We start from the raw sequence: 22926 nt of genomic DNA, 5'->3' as shown, positions 1-22926 counted from the left end.
TGGAATCTATAATCATTACTTGAATCGAATGAAATGGTTAAAAAATCAGTACAACAAAATTCAACACTTATGCATAACAACTCTAGATTTGGATCAGATCCAATTACAAAGACATTCACTGATCAATCTAGAAAACCATCCCATTCTCCTCTAGCTCTGCAGGCTGCCACACTGAAAAAACAAGTCGTAAGAGAAGTAGAAGTGATCATGGAGGGACGTCTGGCTCAGTTGGGACCAATAATCAAGCCAAAGTTACAATCTTTGCTTTAGTAAAACCGACTTAAAAGAAATATAAAACCCTTGCCTGACCCTTTGTTTCCTTAAAGAACATATTTACATGTAAAGTTGCATGCAAAAAGACAGGAGTAACAGGCAATGAAGAATCACATTGATAGAAAATTATATTTACAAACATGATACAACATCAGCTAACTATGTCCATGATACACTCTAACTTGCATACACCACTTCCATAACCATTCACACTCCAATTATTCATACAATCACACCTGACAGCTTCATAATAACATCATCAAAAAGAGACTTAGACCACCAAATATGAATTCAAAGCAGAAACTAGAATTGCTTGTCATCATTCCGCACTCCATCAACATGTAAAACAAAGTAACCTTTACCACAAAATGCTATATATCCAAACAAAGGGCCCCAGCAACTCATCATGAAACACTGGCCTCACTCTGCCAAACATCAGGAAACTTTCTTGTTACTTTAGAGTATATGCCAGCATGATATGCGTGCAACCTTGAAAGAGAGGACAAAAGCACGAACCCAAGAATGAAAAGGGAGGTGGAGGGTGGAGAGTGGGACCCCAGTTGCCTAATGCGCATGCATTCAATCACCAAGAGAGTGCAACACTTGAGAGATAAAAAGTGTCCTCATTTACAGCAAAGCCCCCCACTACCATCTCCATCACTTCAACCTGTGACCTTTAATCCTCCAAAAAAAAGCTACAGGATAATCATGTTGGTCAACAAATTGAAACCCCATATCCTGCATTCTTTTCCAACTGAAGTGCCAAAGTGCAATACTATCTATTTCAACATCAGTACCTTTATTTCCCAACCATATATGTACACCTCAAGAAAGAGGATTAAACAAGACAAAATGCAAACATGCTAAGATAGACATATATATCAACCAACAAAGCTAATAATTCAAAGAACTACATCTTTTCACCATGGATGTGTCCTTCAACCAACATACTAAAACCTCAGTGGCTGTGATTGACTGTGAGTACTACTTAGTGATTTTGGGACATCAAAATTTTCAAGTACTCAATAGTTCCATCAATGACTAACATTGGCTCCTTTCCTTTTGCACCAGGAATTAAATTCTCCAGAACTCTCAAAGATTCTCGGATCTTATCCTTTTTTAATTTGACATCACACACCACTGAATCTTCTACTTTAGTTTTATCAACAGAATATGTCCAGCCACTAGAGTTCTTTGATTCAGCATCACTAACATAATCACAGGTTTCATTTGGTTGTACCAAAGTAGGTTTATCCTCACGTGGGGATGATCTATTGTCATCACCATCACTTAACTTCAGCCTTTTCTTAGGCCAATAAGAGCTAGCAACCTCCTCCTTCAAGTCTTCAAATTGTTCTTGTATCGCATAAGTCCTTTTAGTTTCCAAAGGAGATCGATCTGTACTTGTTACCTCATCACAATTATCCTCATCATATTCACTGCTTTCATAATCGGAATAAAGCAATGCATTTATTTCTTCCGTATCTTCGTGCTTTTCACTTTCTTCAATAACTGCATTATCCTTAATAGACTCTTCCAGAAAACCGTAACTGGCAAGATGCTTTTGACCCATCATACTAGCCTGTTCCTCCCCATTTACGTCATAACTTTGAGCAAACTTGGTAGCAGTGACAGTTGGACTCTGAACAAGAGGAGGGACAGGAGCATAAAACAACCTTGTTTTATTATCAGACCGGTCGAAGATAAGTAACCTCTTCTGCAAAGAAGGATTTGCATTTTGTAAAGCTCCTCCAAGATGCATTTCTTTCTGATTTGTGTTTACATTGAGCACTTCATTTGTTAGCTCAGTCTTCAAACTTCGGATAGAAGGAGCTGCAAGCCCATGAGGTAAGATGGAAGTGCCTGAGTGCAGATATGTTGGGAGACCGAGTGAGCCTGGCTTAGGCAGCATACTTAAGTAATTCAAAGAAGGTGATTGCCAAGCCACATGGTGTGGCCAAGGCAAGGAGCCGTCAGCCTTAACCATCTAACAAAACAAATGACCTACAGGACAATACAATCAATCAGCCAATGTTAAATATGAAACCCTTTGGGTTGTAAAGATGAAAAAACCACATTGGAAAAAGTACCAGTAGATGTATGGTGCTCCTGTAAGAGATCTTTGTTTACTTGCTGATTTTCTAAGGAACAAAAGGGGAAAAAGGGAAACTACAAACTCCAGCTTAAAGAGAAAGAATTATGACTTAATCTACGTGACAGGCTTAAGCAAATGACGGAAGTACTCGGCCTGCAAAGAATCAGAACATAGAATATGTCACTCATTGAGCTCATATTCATAAATCTAATAACTGATAAGAGTGGCTTTTTTTATATTCAATGGTTATAATGTTCATGTCTTACGCTGAGATAAGGAAATTTCCATCCAACAAGCTTCATAACCAAGGGTATAGTTTAAAAAAAAAACTGCAACTGGCAAACATCAATCAGAAATATGTACTAACCTGACAAAAATGCAAAGGTTGAAAGCATGCTATCACTCTAACAATAATTGTTGCTTCACCGTTAATGCCATACTCATGTTTTAATGCTCGGAATCTTGTTTGGCTCGCTGCTTGGCACACCATAACTTCTTTTGTTTCTCACCACAATACTCAATCAATCTAATGTTATTGTACACAGAGAAGAGAAGCCCAATAGAAATCACAATGAAGATACCCCAATATAAACACAATCAGAATCAGCTAGAACTGAAGAATAACAAGAGATGAAAACATAATACAAAATATTCCTTCACTTCCTATCTTTTAGCCTATTCTATACTTATCAGAAGAAACGATCAAACAATTAGCTTCCATGGCAGTAGCTAAGCATAGCGACTTTTGGGAATAATAATCTACAGAATAACTTTACAATATAAGTTCAACTGTATAACTTGGCGGAACACATCAACAGAAAGACCCAACCAACGCATGCTGATTTTTTCTGTGTGCCTTTAGATATCAAGAATTACTTAGAGCTTCAGGCTGATATTATGCACTCAAAGAAATCAATATCCCTGAAACAAAAATTATATCAGAGAATAAACATCATAATTTCATTTTATCACACATCATAATTTAATAAACCAAATAGCCTAATATTACAGTCAAGCCTTAAATGAGAAAACATCAACAAATAACCACCATGACTATGGCCAGAGACATTGTAAAATCTAACTTAACCGTTCATTCATTCATTCAGAATAAACCAGTAGGAACCTCATCCTTCTCTTAATTTTCTTGTCCAAATGGAAACAGCCATAATAAGAGAACATAAACAGAAATTCAACATAATCACCACATGTGACTTGTTCTCGAGTAACATACAAGGACATGAAGCACACTTAGCCTAGTTGCAAAATCTGTCAACCATATAGGTTTCTTCAACATAAAGGAGAATAAAAAATAGCAAAATATACTACAATCTTAAAATTTCCCAACAGCAGAAGCCTGTTAGTTAAACAGAGTAAGATCCAACAAAGAAAAGGCACAGACAGATTATCTTATAAGATTTGACTTCAAAACCAAATTTCATCAAGGAGATCCTAATTCAACCAAAGGCTTCTGCTTTTTACTTCCCACCCCTTACCCACTAACCATAGCAAATAATTCAGACAACCCACAAAGGAAAAATAACAAGGAATCAATGTTGAAATACTTACAGATGGATTGGAAGGGTGTTTTGAATTGAGCAGAGTAAGAGAGAGAGAGAAGAGGGAAGAGAAAAAGGGGATGGTTGAGAGTGAATAGGGAAGAGCGAGGAAGGTAGCATTCACTACGACAAGAAAATGTCCAAAGAGATACTGCTGAATGTGAATGCCACTGCTATATAGACAACCAAATGTGACTTTAGACTTAATTTCTTAGCAGTTGCTCATTACAGTCGTTAAACTAACAGTGAATTTTTTATTAATGAATATTATCGATGTATTTTTTACCATCATTTTTTACCATTTTTTTCTTCACCTGTAAGGAAGCGAGGAAGATATGGAGTAAATGTAGTAATTGGAATGTGGAGGCCTTCGTATACCATTTACGCTTGTTCCCAATTTAATCATTTTTACCTTCTCATAAAATTAATAGATATTGGAGGTGTATGTGATTGATGTAACTGGGGAAATTTGGAAACAAAGGAACTTCATCTTTAAGAATGGTAGAGTGGATTTTTGGAGATCTTCACCTTGGGCCAACTCAAAGTGTGGTTTTGGCTCAGGAGTAGAATAAATGGTGTTTCGTTTACTCACGAGTAGAATAAATGGTGTTTTGACCCTTTGATTTGTTTGAAATCAATTAAAAAGTAAGGGTGGAGTTGGGTCTATGGTATGATTTATATTTTATTGTTTTGTTTTCGAGTTGGAGTTGGATGCAACTAACGTTGGCCTTTGGTCAACAATGGAGTTTGGTACGTGTTGCAGGTTCATTAGGTGGTTTCGGGGTTTTGAAGGATTGAAATTTATTGTTTCAATTTCCTGTATTGTTTTAATTTGTTCCTTTTGGGTGGAAGAACTTAGGAATTTGTTAGTTTTTTGGTTGAGACTCTTGGACTACTAGGGCAATGTGTCTTTAAAACGGATGATGTCGGGCGGTGCTAGTGGGGCGAATCTTTTGTGGGTCGGTAGGTAAGCTTAGATAACTTTGTTATATCGTGTTTATTGTTTAGGTACTACTAATGTTGGTCTTTGGCCAACAAAGGGGTTTGTTGTTGGTTGCAGGTTGTGAGTTAGATTCTGGTGTATTGAAGGTTTCGCGGACACCGGATATGCCGGTAGGCGGTAAAGGTTATTTAAGCATGGAAGAAGAGAGGGTTCCTTTTGGCATGATGTTGTGGGACTAGTTGTGGGTGTGAAATTTTGTTTTGTATTAGCTTTTGATTTGTAACCGTGTTTGTAGTCTTTTGGTTGTAGTATGGTTTATTTTGTGTGTATTGTTTACACTAAAGATGGTTGTATGAACCTGGATAGGGTAGCAAAAGTTGACTTTTGGTGTAGTTTGTCATTTTTTTTCTTTTGAGGTTTAGTTTGGAGGTTTGTCAAGTCTGAATGGTCAGATATTGAACAGATTGGCTTTAACTATTTTCTGTATAAGGGTTGGATTATCGCTGAAGTATCTTTATAAGGGTTGAAATACCCCTAAAATGTCTTATTTTATTTATTTTTTGCTAATAGAAAAAATATCATAGCTATATAGTCTAAAACAATCTTAAATTAGTCATATGTCTTACCTCAATTATGAAATTCAAAATGTAAATCTTCTTTCACAAAGTTTTGAAATTGGAGAGAACTCAAAATAGCAGAAACAAATGTATTAAATATCTTGGTGATCCTAGAAAATTTAACAACAATTTGGTTTTTCACCTTGTAAGTTGGAGCAAGTTAAGTTATGATATTTGTGACCAATAGGACTTAAAAAGAATAGTTAGGTTAAAAAGATTAGTGATAATGAGAAGCACGAGCATGCTTACAACACGGTTGAATAATTATGATTAGAATGGCAATGAGCAGAGTTTACAAGAGACATAAACACTAAACATGCTTATTCACTAATGAAATAATTAATCCATTGCTTACCACATACCAACCTAATTATAAGGGCCCAATAGCCCCCACCAAAGTCAGCACAGTATATTGGATGAATCATTCAGGAGCATGACATTAAAAAAATTAAAAATAAAATAATAATAGAAAAAGAGAATTACACAAATGCAAAAACCATCAAGTGCAATCCCAATTTTTCCCACTACAAAAATAATCCAATCTAATATATTACACCCGTGCGTTTGATGAAAGCAAGAGAGACCCCCAAATTTTAAAGGCTCCATCAATACCTCATTGTTTAAAGTAAATTTACACTAATCTCTTAAATAAAACTTTTAGTTTTTAACTTTCTGATAATATATACAATGTCATTAAAAGAGTATTTAAGAGTCTCCATTCATAAATAAATATGGTTAAAATAATATATATATATATATATATATAAATAGGTAAAAATCTCATTTTTTATAAACAAATTTGATAAAATCGAGTTAGGCCCTAATTCATATTTTAAAATAATATCAAAATTTATCTTGATAAAATCTATTACATAATCTGTTATTGAATTTCTCATGAATATTTAGACTAACTCTCTAATAAAATATATAATAAGTTAGACTAGGACAAAACTCACATTTTAAGGAAAATAAATAAATTTAATAAACCTAATTATTTAAATTTGTTTAAGAAATATTAGTGATTAATAAAGGGATGAAATGAATATAATGTGATAAAATGTGTGAGAATAATTTTGTATGATTGAATAAATTATGTAGATGGTGGTGGAGGGAATGAGAAGGAAATAGGTAAAATCATATAATGAGGTCTAGTGTTTGGGTTACACACACCCAAAAGTGTGGTTTGATTTGGGAGAGTGGATGCTGGAATTAAGGGATCCCTTTTATCCTTTATTGATTGGTTTCAACTTTTTCTTCTTTTTAAACCCACAAAACCATTGCTTTTAGGCTTAACTTTTTTCTCTGAAAATGGTGTGCCGTGAGCTTTATCAGGAGCATCAATGCTTCTGGTTTTGTCAGCAAAGTGAACTTCCAACATTCTTACACTATCATTCTTGTGCTCAAGTGTTATGCCTCAACTCAATTCTTCATTTTTAGATTATTGCTGTTCGTCAGAAGAGTTAATGTAAATTAAAGTTTGTCATCTAAAAATTATATGTCACAATTAAATAAGATTCTTTAAGTATGGCATAATAATATTATTTAATTCTTATTGTCATGATGAAATCATTACTTGTATTACATTATTTCTTTGAATAAATTAATTTATTATTTCTCTGAATAATATTTAGTTTTCCTAGCGGGCTAAACATTTATTTTGTGGACTAGATTGAGAAAGTTTTTTGTTTAAGTAAAAATTACAAATTATGACTTCTTATAAAGATAGTTGAAAAACTAAATGCAATGTTGCTACTTGCGGAAAAATATCTTGATCTTAAATTATGTTGAACATAGATAGATTTTGAAAAGATCGTTGAAATAAGTTCAAAAATAACTTTTAAACATATTATATCTCGAATGGTACTTTATAGATATATTTTTATAAAGATGACTGGAATAAGTTAAAAAAAATTACTTTAAAATATATTATATCTCCAATTATATTATATATAGATAGATTTTGAAAATATTATTAATCTTTATTATGAGTAAACTTAAGTTATTAAATCATAAAGTTTATATATTGTAGAATTTTATTTCAAATTTCAGGTAAATAAGTTAAGTTTATTGTATAAATTGACTTAAATCGGATTAAATTGAAGTCTAACTTCTAATCCATCAACCCATTATGATTACTAGTTAGATCGATTTTCACAATCCACAACAATATAAAAACCAGTTATATATTACCTTTCTATATTAATATAGATATATAATATTTTGTACATTTTCAAAATTTAATTAATTAATTGGTCATGCTTATTTATAAGATATAATTTATTTTATGAGAAATAAAAAAAGATGTCAAAAATTTGAGTGGGCTGAAGGAAACACAAAAGGTAACGGAGAGAAAAACAGGAATCTCTTGGACCTTCTTTTTTATTGGATTTATATTTATTTTTCGTTTATTTCTCCTACAACAAATATAATTTTTCATATGCAATATTATGCAAATGATAGTTATATTGATTGTCAAATATTTTAACCAAAGTATGACTATACATTAAATTATATACGTTTCTAAGAAATGAAATGTGACATATATAGCCTTGTTTATTCTCTATTTATTTCAAATACATTCAAAGATTTTTTTTTTTCAATTCATATTTTAAAATTGATCTAAAATTTAATTTAAACATTTTATATATTGCACTGGTACTTGCTATATAGCTAGTAAAAAAAAATAAACATAAAGATCTCATAAATTGGTCACGTCACTTCAATTTGTCAAACTTTCTTTTTAAAAGAGAAGAAAACACAGCTAATGTTCCCCTGATTTGAATCAAGAAAAATAATTAAGATAAACTGTGGAAGGCATTGAAAAGAAATTGTGATCATTAAATAAATTCATGATTGTTATCCTTAATCATCATTGCATTGCCACATCTCTATTACCTTCTTTCACCATAAATTTTGGAGGTTTCACGTTTACCAATTTGAAAATCTTCTAAATATGAATCATTAAGTTGAAAATTTGGTCATGGGTGGACAATTAGTCTCTCTAACTTATTAGTTATTTTCTTATATTTTTATCAAAATGTTAATACTTTATTCCTCTCATACTTGTGCTTAAGAGATTTATTTTTGGCAATAAATGAGATTCGTTGAATTTTAGTTTTTTTGGGATTTTTTTATTGAACAAAACTATTTGGTTGAGAGATATACTATGGTCTAGCTTACTCTTTATTCTTTAAATGATATTTGCAATATATATTAGCTAAATAATCAATAAAAATCACTCTCTTCCAATGAGCTTACAATTTTCAATATCAAAAAAGAAGAGAAGATTATGACTTGTTGTATTCGTTTTCCTAGTTTCTTAGTATCACAATTCATCCATAAGAAGTATACTTATTCACTTATAATATAAAAACATAATATCACTAGAAAATTATTAAATAAAAATTAATTTTAAAAATTTAAAAATAAATAAATTATTATTTAACTAAATTAAATACTATTTTATAAATTAAAAAAATTATTAATATTTAAATAATTTTTATTATAATAAAAAATTATCAAATAATATCTAATCATTAACTATCAAGATTTTAATCACTAACTACTTTATATTATAAATTAGTTTATATTAATATTTTTAAAAATTAAAATATTAGAAGCTAAATTTGGAAAGTTAATTTAAAAATTATTTTATATTTTTTAGTATGATAACTAATTATTTTTTATTTATTAATTTAATTGCTATTTAATGATTTGATTGTAACATAGTATTTTGTGAGATTTGAAATAGATTACATTAGTTACATTTATTATTTTTGTTGATTATTAATATATTTATATAATCTGATAAACTAAAATTTATATTTAACTAACATCACATAATATGTCTCTAAATGAGTTAAATTACACAGTTTGGTGGAATGCGGTCCTGGAATCTGTTTTGCAGAAAGGAGCATATGCAATTTTTTAAGGCTGGATGAGTGCCAAAATAATTTCTCTATATTTTGAGTGACAAAATAATGATTACTAATTTTAGATAATGAGTTGGCTAATTTTTCTTATGTTGGGTCCACACATATTCCTTCTTTAATCACATGTTATTTCTTCTAATAAAAAATCCACACTTAGATAGTTTAACATATAATTGTTGTCTTTTTCAAATTTGAGAAACAAAGTTATTTATTATGCTCCTAATGGGTCCTAGAATATAAAATAATGTAGTCTATAAAAAATAACTACAAATGATCTAAAAATGAATGAGAAATCTTGTTCATAGAATGCATGAAAATTGTAGGAGCATATTGGTCACACTAAAAAGCATTACTTGATACTCATTATCATCATAACTTGTTCTAAATGTAGTTCATGTCTATCTTATGTTTTTACTTTAATTTGATGATATCTTAGTTTTAAATTTAATTTAAAGGATACCATTAATTTGTCCATCAAATCATCTATCTTGGGAACACGATATTTAACTAATGAATCTACACACAACTTGAATTTTTTTATCTACCTTCTTGACTAAAAAAATAGGAGTTCCCTAAAATAATACAAAGACTTTTTAAGCAATTGTTCCAATTTTTTCTTTAATTCGACTAATTTAGAGGGTAACATCATAGAAATTTTACTTTAGTTCAATAAGCAACTTTATTATTTATTTTTCTCTTTTCGTATCATTAGGAAAATATTAATCTAAATTTATACACTTTAAATACTTCTTAGGTGATTATTCTTTTTCCTTCCAATAATCTCCTATACTATTCTACCAATATCCAACTTCTTCTACAAACATAAACAGGACATAATTTACTTTTTTGTTTTCAGTGCAATTCATGACTCGAAATATTTCTATTTTCTTAATATACATTTAAGCCCTTTCTAGATTATTAACCTCCAACAAATTGTGAAGGTCTATTTCTCCTAAATCCAATTAAGCTTTGTGATTTAGCGAGTCCTTCTGTCTTTGGTTTTGGTTTCTTAATAGAATTATTGACATGTATGTGATAGCTATACAACTTTTGTCAATTCACTGTTTATTATATTATTTGTAACCTAAGATTATACAAGAGATTATTATATTAAAATCATGGTTAGCTCACTTCCTTGAAATGTTCTTTTGATACCATCTAAATGTAATGCTGCTTTCGTGTTTTGATTTTGATGTAACGTTTCTCTCAAAGTTTATATTAAAAAGTGGACTTTAAGCTTAACTCAACCCCATAAAATTGGTTCATAAAATTGAGGTTTGCACTTACTTATATACAATGAATTGTTATCATCTTTAGTCAATGTGAGATCTCCAACACACCCCTCACGCCAAGAGTGACAGCAGCTCATGCGTGGGATAACATATTATGGGTGGTCCGATAACGGCCCGATAGCGGGTGACCTGATAAGCCCAACAAATACTCGCTAGGATAAACTCGAAATGGCTCTGATACCATATTAAGAAGTGAACTTTAAGCCTAACTCAACCCTATAAAACTGGCTCGTGAGGTTGAGGTTTACACCCACTTATATACAATGAATTGTTCCCTTATTTATACTCTATAAATTAACAAGTAAAATATTATAATTGATTTTAATTATCTTATTTAATTTTAATGCATATTTATTTTCTAGGTTTAAATAAGTTCTAAGCTCTTAGTAAATTTAGTTTATTTTCAATTGATTTTCTTGGTCTATTGAGTACTTAAAATTTTTATATTTTTCAATTAAGTCCATGTTGTATAATATTAATCGGGTGGTGATGTGAATATTATCTTGCTTAATTGTCTCCACATGTTATTTTGCGTTAATATTAAATAACGTAATTTTGTGGTTAACATAATAGGTGACTTTTATTGTTGGATGAATAAAGAAAAGCAAAACGAAAACCTAAATATAGTGTTGGGAGACCGGAGAAAAGCGTTATATGACCCATAGTTTTGGATCCTTTTAATTTGTTTTGGTCATGTTCCCCCAAATTACACTATGTTATATCTTACTCTTTTGGTGTTAATAAGATAATTGTGGTTTTGGATGTTCACTCACCCATTGTAGTTGATTCTATCCATATTTCAATATTGTTGGTTATTGAATCATGTGGTTAAGAGATGGGTTGATGAGTTATTAGGAAGTAATTGCTCCTTTAAGATGGTGTTAGATATGTTATAAGTTCTAACATGATAAAACGTAATCCCTAGGATTGCAAAAGAACTGCAATGAAGCGAAAGAGAAACAAAGGATTGCGTGAGAGAAAACCAAGCAAGAAGAGAAAATTAAACAGAACCCTAAAGAGAAGCTTCGTGATGTAAAAACAGAGAAGATGAAAAGAATAACACTGAATTTGATGATGTGTATTGAATGACTAGTTAGGTATTTTTATATAGGTATAAAAAGTAAACCGTATTGGGCCAAAAATAGAAGGCCCATGTAACTAACAAACCATGCAAAAAGAAAAGGCAATTGCTTCCTGCACCCGATCAATTGTGACTGGCACCCGACACACTTTTAAAAATCCTAAAATGCCCTTGTCTTCTTTATTTACGGATAAAAATATCCGGAATTGTTAGTTGCTTACGGATAAAAATATCCAGAACTGATCGTTGCTTATGGATAAAAATATCCGGAAGCCACAGTTGTGCCTACGGATAAAAATATCCAGAAGCCAACCACAGTTGTGCCTACGGATAAAAATATCCGGACCCAACTATATTCCGGATAAAAATATCCGTAAGTCAAAACAAACTTACGGATAAAAATATCCGGACCCCAAACTCCCTTATGGATAAAAATATCCGCACCTCTCAAAAGTCACTTGCGGATAAAAATATCCGCAACTCTCACTCACTTATGGATAAAAATATCCGGAAGCATGACGTACCTTCGAATCTGGTGCTCTGCCTACGATAATGGAGGTCACAGTGGGTGCAGAAGAATGGAGAAGAACGTCGCTCACGATGGTTGGACAACAAGCTTGCTCACGGTGGCTGCACAACACGGTGGCTTACGGTGGCTGCGGCAGGCACAATGGAATGGAAGAAGAGAAGAATAGGGTTGGTGCAGGTGATTGGGTGCATATCACAATTATATTTTTCAGAATTTCATTAAGGGTATATTCGTCTTTTACTATTAAGTGATTGGGTGCCAGTTAGAATGTGTTGGGTGCAGGAAGAATGTGCCAAAAGAAAAAGGGGCTCGGGCCCAAAATGAAGTTTACGAAGTTCCTGGATTTGAATATTTGGGTTTTGTCTTACATCTTATAGGATCATAGGATGAAGTACCTTATCATTTAGTTCTATTGTTCTTGGTAAGATATCTTATTTGGATTTGTTCTTTTAAAAATATTGTGTAATGTGATATGGAAAAGTGAAGTTCTAACAATAAAATCTACATGTTATATTAATCATAAAACTGCATCGTTTAATATTAATACAAAATAACATAAGACTCAATTGAACAATATAAATTTTGTTAATATTCAATACAGAGAAGAAAATTTAATAGAGATTCAATTGAAGAATATAATTTTTTTTAGAATTCAACAGAAAGAAAAAAAAAATAATAGGAACTCAATTTAAAATACTCAAATCTATTTACAATCCCCATTCATTATTATTTATATGATCGATGAAAATATATATTTATTAAGAAATTGGTATCTATGGTGGAAGGAATGTGAAAAGTAACTGTTATTGACACTAATTGATCCTTCAAATACAAATGGTGTATGTTAAAGATGATAAGAATGTGTATTTTCATCATAAGAAAATTTGCAACATGTATTCCAACTTGTGTTTGGGAATATTGTTGAAATGACTATAGGAAAAGAACTCAAAAAGTTTAATGCATTCATTTATTTAAATTTGTAATCCAATCCTATTTCATACAAGGGACAAGAAAAAGAAAGAGTGAGAAAATAAATATCAGTATATTTTATATAAATATATTGGATAATTAAAGAAAAAATCCATATGTAGACACATATATATATATATATATATATATATATATATATATATATCCATACACATACGTATGTATATATAGGTGCATACTATTCACATATTTTTAATTTTACTCCATGGATTATTTGAGTTATTTTTTGCAGCGACCAATTAGATAAAAAAAATTATTAGGATTTTTAGAAATATTTATTTCATTATTGATTAATTAATCATTTAAATTCTCAAAGTCAAATCTTCAATTACAAATTACATCTCGTTATTTTTTACATGTATTAACAACCATCATTATATAATAAATTAAAAATTACAATAAACTTTAAAGTTAATATCATCTCACACTAAAAAAAAATATTAAATAAAAACTAATTTTTTTTAAAAAATATTATAATAATTAAATTAAATATTAATTTATAAATTAAAAAATTATTAATATATAAAATAATTTATATTTTTTAATAAAAATTCACAAACTAGTTTATAAATTAGCTATCAAAATTTTATCTATTAACTTTTAGAATCTAAAATAATTATTTCATTCCCCTGTTTAAATAGTTAATGTAAACGAAAGTTAAAAAAGAAAAAACTTGATACTTCAAATTTTGTCACCCACTTCTCTAACAGACTTTATGCACCCTACTTCTGAGTTTCTCAATTTGTGTTGCCTTCCATTTGAATGGTATGTTATGTCTTTTATAGACAAATTTCTCATTATTACTTTGAGATGGTTTTCAATTTCGTTAATCTTAACTTTTGGCTTCCTTTTTGTTAAAATAAAGTAAAAATATTAATATTTTAATTAGATTTATTTTGTTTTTAACTTAAAATATAATATATTATTAAAATACTTTGTATTTTTTTGGTGGGTAATAGATATATTAATATTACCCAATAGTTTAAAATGGTAGAGGTACTTCTTGATTAAAATTTTATATTATTAAAATGTATCAGACTAACCAATAGTTTTTCAATAAATTATCAGACTTTACTTTAAAAAACGTGAAGGTTGAACTGACTTACAAGGGAACACACATGACGCATGCAGCAACACTTACGTACGTTTCCCTTTCTTAGGCCACAACTTTGCTTCAAGTAACCATTCACATTCAAATTATTAGTTTGTTATCACTTTTAGTGTTTTTAGCCTGCAAGACTAACCAATCTCACAAGATATACCAATGGAAAAGCTAAGCATCCCCATAATTGAATTGCTTATTTTAACCTCTAGCAAGAATCTATCATCTTTTCTCATTCCAACTTCGGTGAAGAAATTAAAAATACTTTCAATATGTCAGTTAGAGGCTCATCATGGATAACTCTGAAATTCAGAGGTGTTCTTGGTGCACTTTGTTCCACCAAATTCCAATCAAGCTATGTTGGATTACAGAGAAACAGACCAATTGTGTCAGCTGCTAGGCCTGAAAGAGTTCATTGGATGCATCCTAATCTGCAATTCTATTCCACCAATAGCATCAACACAAGTACTAATGCAAAAGGGTATACCCCACAACCTTCCTCTTCCACAAATTCTAATCTCACTGTTGAAATATCACATGCTGAAATTTGCTTATGACCTTCACTTGCAGAATAAAGGGTGAGAAGGTTCAATCTGAACTTCCTGCATCTGCTCATGCTTCTAAAAGTTTTGCCTTCTCTTATTGGTATGAAACTAAAATCCCTTGCTGCTGCTATTGGTTAGAGGTTCCACAATTTTTAAGTCTTCAAATAAGTTCTTAAATTTAATTATCTATTGTTATTTTAGTCTATAATGGTATGTGAATATTATCACTTTAAAATCATTTTTTACTGATGTAAATAACTTAAACTTTCAGATTTTTCTTTTGTCAATTTAAAGACTGGGGTTAACTTTCAGCAAACTCAAAAATGAAAAGATCAACCACTCAATCTTTTGTAAATGATATGATAATCTTTTATTGGTGGAATACAGGCAGATGATATTAATCCAAAATATGGATAATCTAACTCATTGATCCAAGTTTTATTGAAAAAAGCACCTAAAATATAGATGTGCAAATAGTTTTTGTGCAAACACAATTAATGTGCATTTCCTAATGAACATGCAGGCTAAGATGGGTTTTGGGCATGGTACTTTCTCTCTTGGTACCCTTCTGGAAACCTTATTGGGGGAAACTACAAAGAATAGAAGGTAGATGAATATCTTATGGAATACTCAATAAACAATCTAATTTCTTAAATTTTCCAAATTTACTCAGAAAATTGTTTGGGGACCAAATGTGAATTCAGGAGAGGTAGAGTTTGTGATTGAAGAGGCTGATGCGGTGGCAAAAGTGGTAGAAAAAGTGGCAACCGTAGCAGAAAAAGTATCTGAAGATGTTGCAGAGATGCTTCCCGAGGATGGTAAACTAAGGAAAGCAACTTTGGTGGTAGAACATGCATCAAAAGAATCAGCACATGATGCTCAGCTAACTCAACAATTCATACACAAGGTACTAATATACTGTTAATCACTGTATATGTAGTTTTTAATACCTGCGATGTTTTACCACATGGCTTCACCAATTATTCAAATGAATTGGCCCATTACTTTTTCCTAACTTTATTATTGAAACATAGGTTGAAGAACTCAAGAATGATCTGAATGATATAGAAGCCTTTGTTGAACCAGTAATTGACAAGATTGTGAAGATATAACCTCAAGAAAATTGATGCCAAATTGATACTACTGTTCTTGTAGTTATTGTGTTCTGTATTGATGTATTGCATGTGCATATTATATTTGTTGTTTAACCATATTTATACTATTTGTAATTTATTTGTATGTTCATTTTATATCATAAAAGTTGAAGGATAATTTATATTAGTAATGAGTAAGTATCGTAATTTTCTTCAACTTTTTAAATCACCAACAACCAATTTTAAATATCATATTACCAACTTTTAGTGGATGAAAGATTTTCAAATTTTACCAAAATTCTTAATTTGCAGAAGTCTCAGAATATATATTCATTTGTTTTCCAAATAAGGTATTTGACAACACAAATAGATGAAGACTCACTCAATATATTGATATTGACTTGGAACACAGACTAGTTAAGTTTAAAATTAATTTTATCCCAAACCTGTTTAACTGATGGTACTGGATTGCTTAAGCCTTTAATGACCCTAAAATAGTATTTCTATTGGCGTAGTAGTAAATTTGGTTATATTCTTGAGCCTGATATTTAAATTTATTATAAAAAGTAATTTTAGATATTAAAATAATTAGTTATTATTTGATTAAATTATATATAAAAAATTATTGATACTTAAAATAATTTTTATTATTAATAAAAATTCATAAAATAGTTTTTAAATTGATATTTAATTATTAGCTACCAATATTTTAGTTATTTTACTGTTTTATATTCTAAATTAATCTTTATTAGTCTTTTAGATACTAATTTAAAATTTAGAATATTAGCTAAAATGTAGATAGTTAATTTAGATACTAATTTAAAAATTATTTTATAAATTTTTTATTAATAATAGAAATCATTTTAGATAAAAATATTTTTTTAATCTTTAAACTAATATATAATTTAGTGAATATAATAACTAATTATTATTTTTATCTAAATTCACACTACAAGGAAATGATGAAATAGAATATTATTGTTAAATGGTTTCTAAATTGATATCTAATTAGCAACTAAGATTTTTGCTACCAAATTTAGAATCTTAATAATTGGTAGTTAAAATCTTAGTAGCTAATTAGATACTAATTTAGAAACTATTTCATAATAATAAAAACTAATTTAGAAATCAATTTTTTTTAGTTTCTAAAATGGTCTCTAATTTAATTATTATTACAACTAATTATTTTGATTTCTAAAAATTGATTTTTATTTGATGATTTGCTCGTAGTGTCAGTTGTTATTTAATAATTTTTTTTATAGTAATTGATTATCTTAAAAGTGTTTTAATTTATTTTTTTCATAGTTTTGATTGTGTTAGAAATGTGACATGTAAGTATAGGCAAGATTATTGAGTTATATCATTATATATAGTTGAGTAATTAAGACTGTTTTAGTAGAAGATTGATAAAGTTGAGTTTTGCAATGTAGTTATAATAGAATGAATAGTAATGTTATTTGTTAGTGAAGAGTGTAAGAATTATTTGATGGGTGAAGTGGGAAGAGATAGCGTTGGTGAGAAGTAGCTCTTAATGGAAAGTGAGTGTTGGTTGGGTTGTGTTTGTTTGGTTGAAGTTGGTAAAAAAATGATTGTAGTGGACACCACAGTATATATAATCGCTTTTTTCACGTTGCAGCCGCGTAGGAAAGCTACAATGTCAGTGCCACCTCAACCCAACTTTCTCTTTTTGTTTCCTCTTTTCATCTCATTTTAGTACATATATGCATACTTCAATGCCACTTTTCTAATTATCAACATTAATTTACACAGGCCACAGTACATTGTGCTTCATAATTAATCTAAAATTAGTTTTTTATTATTTGACTTTAAATATAAAATAAACTGTTATTAATAGATAAATAGGTAGAGGGTTTAGGATTAAGATTTAGCCATATTAATGATATAAGATAGGATTTTTTATTTTTATTTTTTTTTACCATCTGTACAGGTCGGACATCGAACGATCGAGGACTTAATTAATAACGAGTATAACATAAATAAATACGTGTTAAAGAAACAATTATAATTGAAGTTGAACAAGTCAAAGACACACTTTGAAATACGCTCCCGTAATATCAGAAAGCCACTACACACGACCTGAAGACCACTACATACGTTTTGGCGAACTGATTATCTGGCCCACACTAGTGGAGACCCAAGTCAACCTATAAATAAGACTTTTGAAGGGGGAAAATGTACGTTTTTCATATAATGAGAAAACAGACTAAAATAGTAGCATTGACTTGAGCGTCGGAGTGCAATCGCAGATACTCCGACCGGCGGAGTGCACGCATGGCGAGAAGGAAAGCTTCGGAAGATTAGAAGACTATCAATACATTAACAAATTGTGTACCAGTGGGTAAATATTACCTAGATCCCTCATCCATACAGGTACACCAATCAACATAACTATCTATTAATGCAAATATGAGAAACAATGTCGTTAAAACTATATAGTGATTATTGTGAAACAGTTATTATAGATGAGTGTGGCACATATATATACTCTAGATTAACTAGATATTTGATTAAATTATAGTATATAAAGGAAGACAAAATTAATAGAGTTTTCACTTACTATATTCAATTTTATTAAAATTATTAATGTAGTATCTGGCTATTGTTAAAATAAATAAACGCACCAATTTTATTATTAGTTTTAGTAAATTATTCATGTGATGAATGAATGTTGAATAATACTTTTCACATTAGTTATGTTAGAACTTATGAAAGCATACATTTTACTTCTATTTTTGTCAAAATATTAACCTATAATCGATGTGGCACCACTTTCTATATTAGTTATAATTGATATAAAATGTCTAAAATAATATACGTAAAAAAATTCCCTGTTAATAAAAGGAGTGATGTAAAATAGTTTATGAAAAAATATATTAAATATAAGCAATAATTTATGGAAATAACATATATTTTACTTCAATTTATATTTGAAAATATATAATAAAAAGTTAATCCACGGGAAAGTGAATCTATGTTCATGAATAATGATACATGGGCTACCTTATTAAAAATGAATGGAGAGAGTTTCTGATGTCCTTTGTTAGTAGTACATTCGCTTTAGACATGTTACCTTATCCTGGTTGTGTTTTCGACTGTAACCAACCAAACCTCAATAATGCATCTATTTCATCGTACAATGAGCCTCAAAGTGAGGCAAAATTTACACACCAAAGCATCATTTGTCTCATTCAAATTTCTCCAAGCCAAAACAAAACAAAAAAAAGTAAAGGAAATGAACCACCAAGTTCATTGCATATGATTCATCGCAACGGCCCCATTTCCACTTTAGATTTCATTCCTCACACAACTTTACCAACCATCACTTTCTCTCTCTAAGCTTTGGATTCATGCTGCCATCTAAACCCATATTTTTTTTTAAAAAAAATATTATAAATATTAATATTTTGTTGTGAGTGGAAGGTAAATTAGGATGTCAAAATATCATTACTCTATTTATTAATTAATCTGCGACAAATATAAGCAATGGATTGTTATGTTATGTTTAAAAAATTCGCACAAGTTTAAACACAACTATTTTTCTTCTTCTTGTTCTTCCAAAACCAAATAAACTTATTTGAATTTTACTTCTTGTATCTCTTTTCGTTTTTCAACCTTCACTTGTGAATATCTACGATGTTAAGTGTTTAGTCTTGAAGATGTAGATACATGCTCAAGTCATTAATGGAAAGTAATGATATTTTAATTATCAAAGAATCATTACTTTTTATAATAGCACATATGCATAGACTTAGGTAGCCTCAAACATTCTTAATCATAACCTTAGCTTAGGATGTCTTAGGATTATTTTACATGTGATTAGTGTTAAATAAAATAATTAGATTATAATGTTAAGCGTTAACTGATTAGTTAAACGTTAATATAGAGAGTCAAGATGATATCTCAGATACATATCAACATGTTAGTAAATTGAAATTTCGGTCAGTCTAAATTGACATACCACTTAACTTAAATGATAATGACAAATCTTTAAAAGAAAAAAATTATTTCTTTAACGATGTTTACTGGATCATCTGACATATATCCAGGTTGTACAACCTACTGGTTCCTCAAGATCGAATAGGTGTAGACTAACACCTTGATGAATGTGCACGTTAATAACCTACTTTGTTTGAGATTTCTTTTACTAGTATGTGAATTTCACTGTTAAAATGGTCATGTTGTTTGAAATTCCTTTTGCTTTACATCTATTGGTTGAAGAATCAATTTTTTTGGGTTTTTTTTGTTTCACTACCTATAAATAGACAATGTGAATTTCACACATTATTCTTTTTTTTTTCATATAATGTATATTCTTTTATATCGTTCGAGTTATATCGGTTATATGACTAATATGATTTTAATTGGATATAAACTCGATGTAAAGTAATTGAGAAAATGGTTGTTACATTTAACTGGATATATTTTTGACAGATAAATAAATTTTTACTCCGTATTTACTTCCTAGAATTTTGTCAAAATATCAGGATTGTTATTTTTTACTTACATTGAAAAACTAATAAAATCATATTGATTGATAAGATGTTTTATTCAAAGTGATGTGATGATTTTTATTCCTTATAATTATTCAGGAAAATTAAAAAAATATTATTAGTATTATTTTAGTATATTATGATTTTGTATGATAAAAGATAAATGAAAGGAAATGAGCCAAAAAAAAATGACCAATAAATTTTACAATGACAAATTTTACGGTTTCACTGATTTAATTCTCAACGAATGAAGCCCCTTAATCTTGACTTTCAGACATTCAAAAACAAAAAATAAACTCTGATCTTGACTTTCAGATATCCAAGAACTGAATTAGAACGTTTCAAAAGACCACCTCCAAAATTTCGAACTTCAACTCTCCTAATCGTTAATCTTGTCGAAAACCACCTCCAAGATTCCGAATTTTAACTCTCCTAATCACTAATCTTAACTTTTGGACATCCAAAAGTTGCATTAGAACATTTCGAAAACCACCTCAAGTTGAATTATAACATTTCGAAAACGACCTCTCAAGATTCCGAACTTCAATATATTTTCATGAGTGTAATCCCCTTTTCTTTTCATACGAGTGTATGTCGATGTGAGAGATGAAAGACATGTGGTATTAATTAGTAAAACTTAGAATTATCACCTAATTATTCTATTTAACTTGTAAACGATATTCTATTTAACTTGAATCATCACCTAATTATTCTTTTTAACCTGTAATACGATCCAAATGAAAAACAAAACCATGATTATAAATGTTTAGCACTAATTAAAAATGTTTTGCCCGGGCTTTAGACATAGATCATTATTCGTACAGCTACATTCATGTCATATAAATAGATGTAATGACTACATTACTTTATAACTAAAATACCACTCCAACCGAACCGTGAACACCGTCAAGACTGAAATTAGAAGACACAATATTCGTAGAATTCAAATTGGTGTATTTGGCTTGTAAGACTTCTCGTTTTTCCTTCAACCAATTAAACATTAAGGCAAACAAATTATGAATAGCAGCGGAATGAGAATAGAAAAGTTAAGACCAATAAAAGTGTCTCAATAGTAACCATCGTAGTCATAAATACAATACACGAATTAATCCAAAGAATGAACTCTCACACACCAAAGAGAAAAAAACCAAAAAATGAAGTACAAGAGGAATTCGCGATCCGTGCGAATTCGCAACGACATAAAAAAAAAGATAAACTCCACGAAACTATCTCTACATACACAAAACCGCAGCGAGAACCACCGCAGCGGCAGATCCGGCGAGGGTGAATCTGTTCAAAGCGGCGCCGTTTTGCAAGGGAGTCGGTGCTTCGGTCGGCGGAGCGGAGATTGCTGAAGGAGTGACGGAAGGAGTACCGGCCGGAGAGTCGGAGGGAGGCGACGGAGGAGAGTCGATGCCGGTCGGCGAAGGAGACGGACCGTTCAGAGACGGAACAGGCGGAGACGATGACGGCGACTTGGCGGAAGGAGAGAGCGCCGGTGACGGAGAGCTACGCGGCGTGGCCACGGGAGTTCTCTTTGGAGAGAGAGCTGGCGAGGACGCCGGAAACTGAGCCAGGGCGGAGGCGACTAACAATGCAGCAACTAGCGTGAACACAACGGTGGAGTTAGCCATTGTAGAGAGAGAGTGATAAACAAAAGGATTATGAAGTGTTAATTGAATCAGAGAAAATATTTTGAAGAGTGAGAACGCGTGTGCAGTGAAGAGAAACAGAGGGTTGCAGGGTATTTATAGAAGCGTAATCGCTTTGAAGTGAGTCGTTAGCAGCCATTGATGCGTTGAAATCATTATCGGGTTGAACACGCGGCACTTATTCCTTCTGCCAGTACACAAGGGAAACAATAATAATAATTTTTTTTTTCAATAGTTTTAATCAATAAAAAAACTATACAAACTGCATTTTATTTAAAAAAAAAAAGTGAAATAAAAATTGAAAAAAAAGGGATTTTGGGTTTGAGTGGGTTGAAGGGTAGACAGGGCACGCGAGAGAGTGAATACATAGGTGTCTTTGAATCAGGAGCGTACACGTGGTGAAATGAAAAGTTTGAAGGATGAGATGAATCGGTGAACGTTGGATGGAAGCTAGTTACGGAAAGTGGTAACGGTCGAAAGAAGTAAAGGAAGTGCAGAAAGTTTTCATGTGAATTTTGTGGTGTGGTCTTTCGATAAAGTTGGAGTCGGTTCTAAAACTGGCAGGGACCACCTCGTTTGTTATCGACAAATGTCTCTCTAGTTTCTTCTCACACCATCTTCAACGGAAACTCAGTACACAAATTCTGTTTTCCAACTCTTCAAGTAAATCTATTTGTTAGCTGATGCTACAAAATCATCTAAACTCTTCTCCTC

General features: G+C 30.7%; 3 protein-coding genes across 3 annotated transcripts; 1 reads left to right on the top strand and 2 right to left on the bottom strand.

The window, feature by feature from the left end:
* Nucleotides 1-366: 366 nt before the first annotated feature.
* On the bottom strand, nucleotides 367-4165 carry LOC137811874 (transcription factor bHLH143). The gene is made up of 4 exons (XM_068613731.1): nucleotides 3935-4165; nucleotides 2736-3289; nucleotides 2364-2521; nucleotides 367-2277 (listed from the first exon to the last, which is right to left on the bottom strand). The coding sequence occupies exon 4, from the start codon at nucleotides 2258-2260 to the stop codon at nucleotides 1262-1264; it is 999 nt and encodes a 332-aa protein (XP_068469832.1). The 5' UTR covers nucleotides 2261-2277; nucleotides 2364-2521; nucleotides 2736-3289; nucleotides 3935-4165; the 3' UTR covers nucleotides 367-1261.
* Nucleotides 4166-14576: 10411 nt separating this feature from the next.
* LOC137809746 (uncharacterized) lies at nucleotides 14577-16266 on the top strand. The gene is made up of 5 exons (XM_068610832.2): nucleotides 14577-14891; nucleotides 14981-15055; nucleotides 15479-15561; nucleotides 15660-15862; nucleotides 15990-16266. The coding sequence occupies exons 1-5, from the start codon at nucleotides 14683-14685 to the stop codon at nucleotides 16065-16067; spliced, it is 648 nt and encodes a 215-aa protein (XP_068466933.2). The 5' UTR covers nucleotides 14577-14682; the 3' UTR covers nucleotides 16068-16266.
* A 5340-nt stretch (nucleotides 16267-21606) lies between these two features.
* LOC150029155 (uncharacterized) lies at nucleotides 21607-22299 on the bottom strand. Its single transcript, XM_090298763.1, has one exon. It carries the CDS (start codon nucleotides 22192-22194, stop codon nucleotides 21793-21795), a length of 402 nt encoding a protein of 133 aa, XP_090154889.1. The 5' UTR covers nucleotides 22195-22299; the 3' UTR covers nucleotides 21607-21792.
* Between the last annotated feature and the right edge of the window lie 627 nt (nucleotides 22300-22926).

The sequence above is a fragment of the Phaseolus vulgaris genome, chromosome 2 (genome assembly GCF_051622355.1).
Source record: "Phaseolus vulgaris cultivar YP4 chromosome 2, ASM5162235v1, whole genome shotgun sequence".
NCBI classification, from domain to species: domain Eukaryota; kingdom Viridiplantae; phylum Streptophyta; class Magnoliopsida; order Fabales; family Fabaceae; genus Phaseolus; species Phaseolus vulgaris.
The sequence above is the reverse complement of the archived record's forward strand: the minus strand, read 5'-3'. Positions and strand labels throughout refer to the sequence as shown.

Coding starts and splice junctions, on each gene's coding strand:
- LOC137811874 (XM_068613731.1), bottom strand. CDS start 2,260: ATGGTTAAGGCTGACGGCTCCTTGCCTTGGCCACACCATGTGGCTTGG.
- LOC137809746 (XM_068610832.2), top strand. CDS start 14,683: ATGTCAGTTAGAGGCTCATCATGGATAACTCTGAAATTCAGAGGTGTT. Junction 14,892..14,980: donor ACAAGTACTAATGCAAAAGG/GTATACCCCACA, acceptor CTTCACTTGCAG/AATAAAGGGTGAGAAGGTTC. Junction 15,562..15,659: donor GAAACTACAAAGAATAGAAG/GTAGATGAATAT, acceptor ATGTGAATTCAG/GAGAGGTAGAGTTTGTGATT.
- LOC150029155 (XM_090298763.1), bottom strand. CDS start 22,194: ATGGCTAACTCCACCGTTGTGTTCACGCTAGTTGCTGCATTGTTAGTC.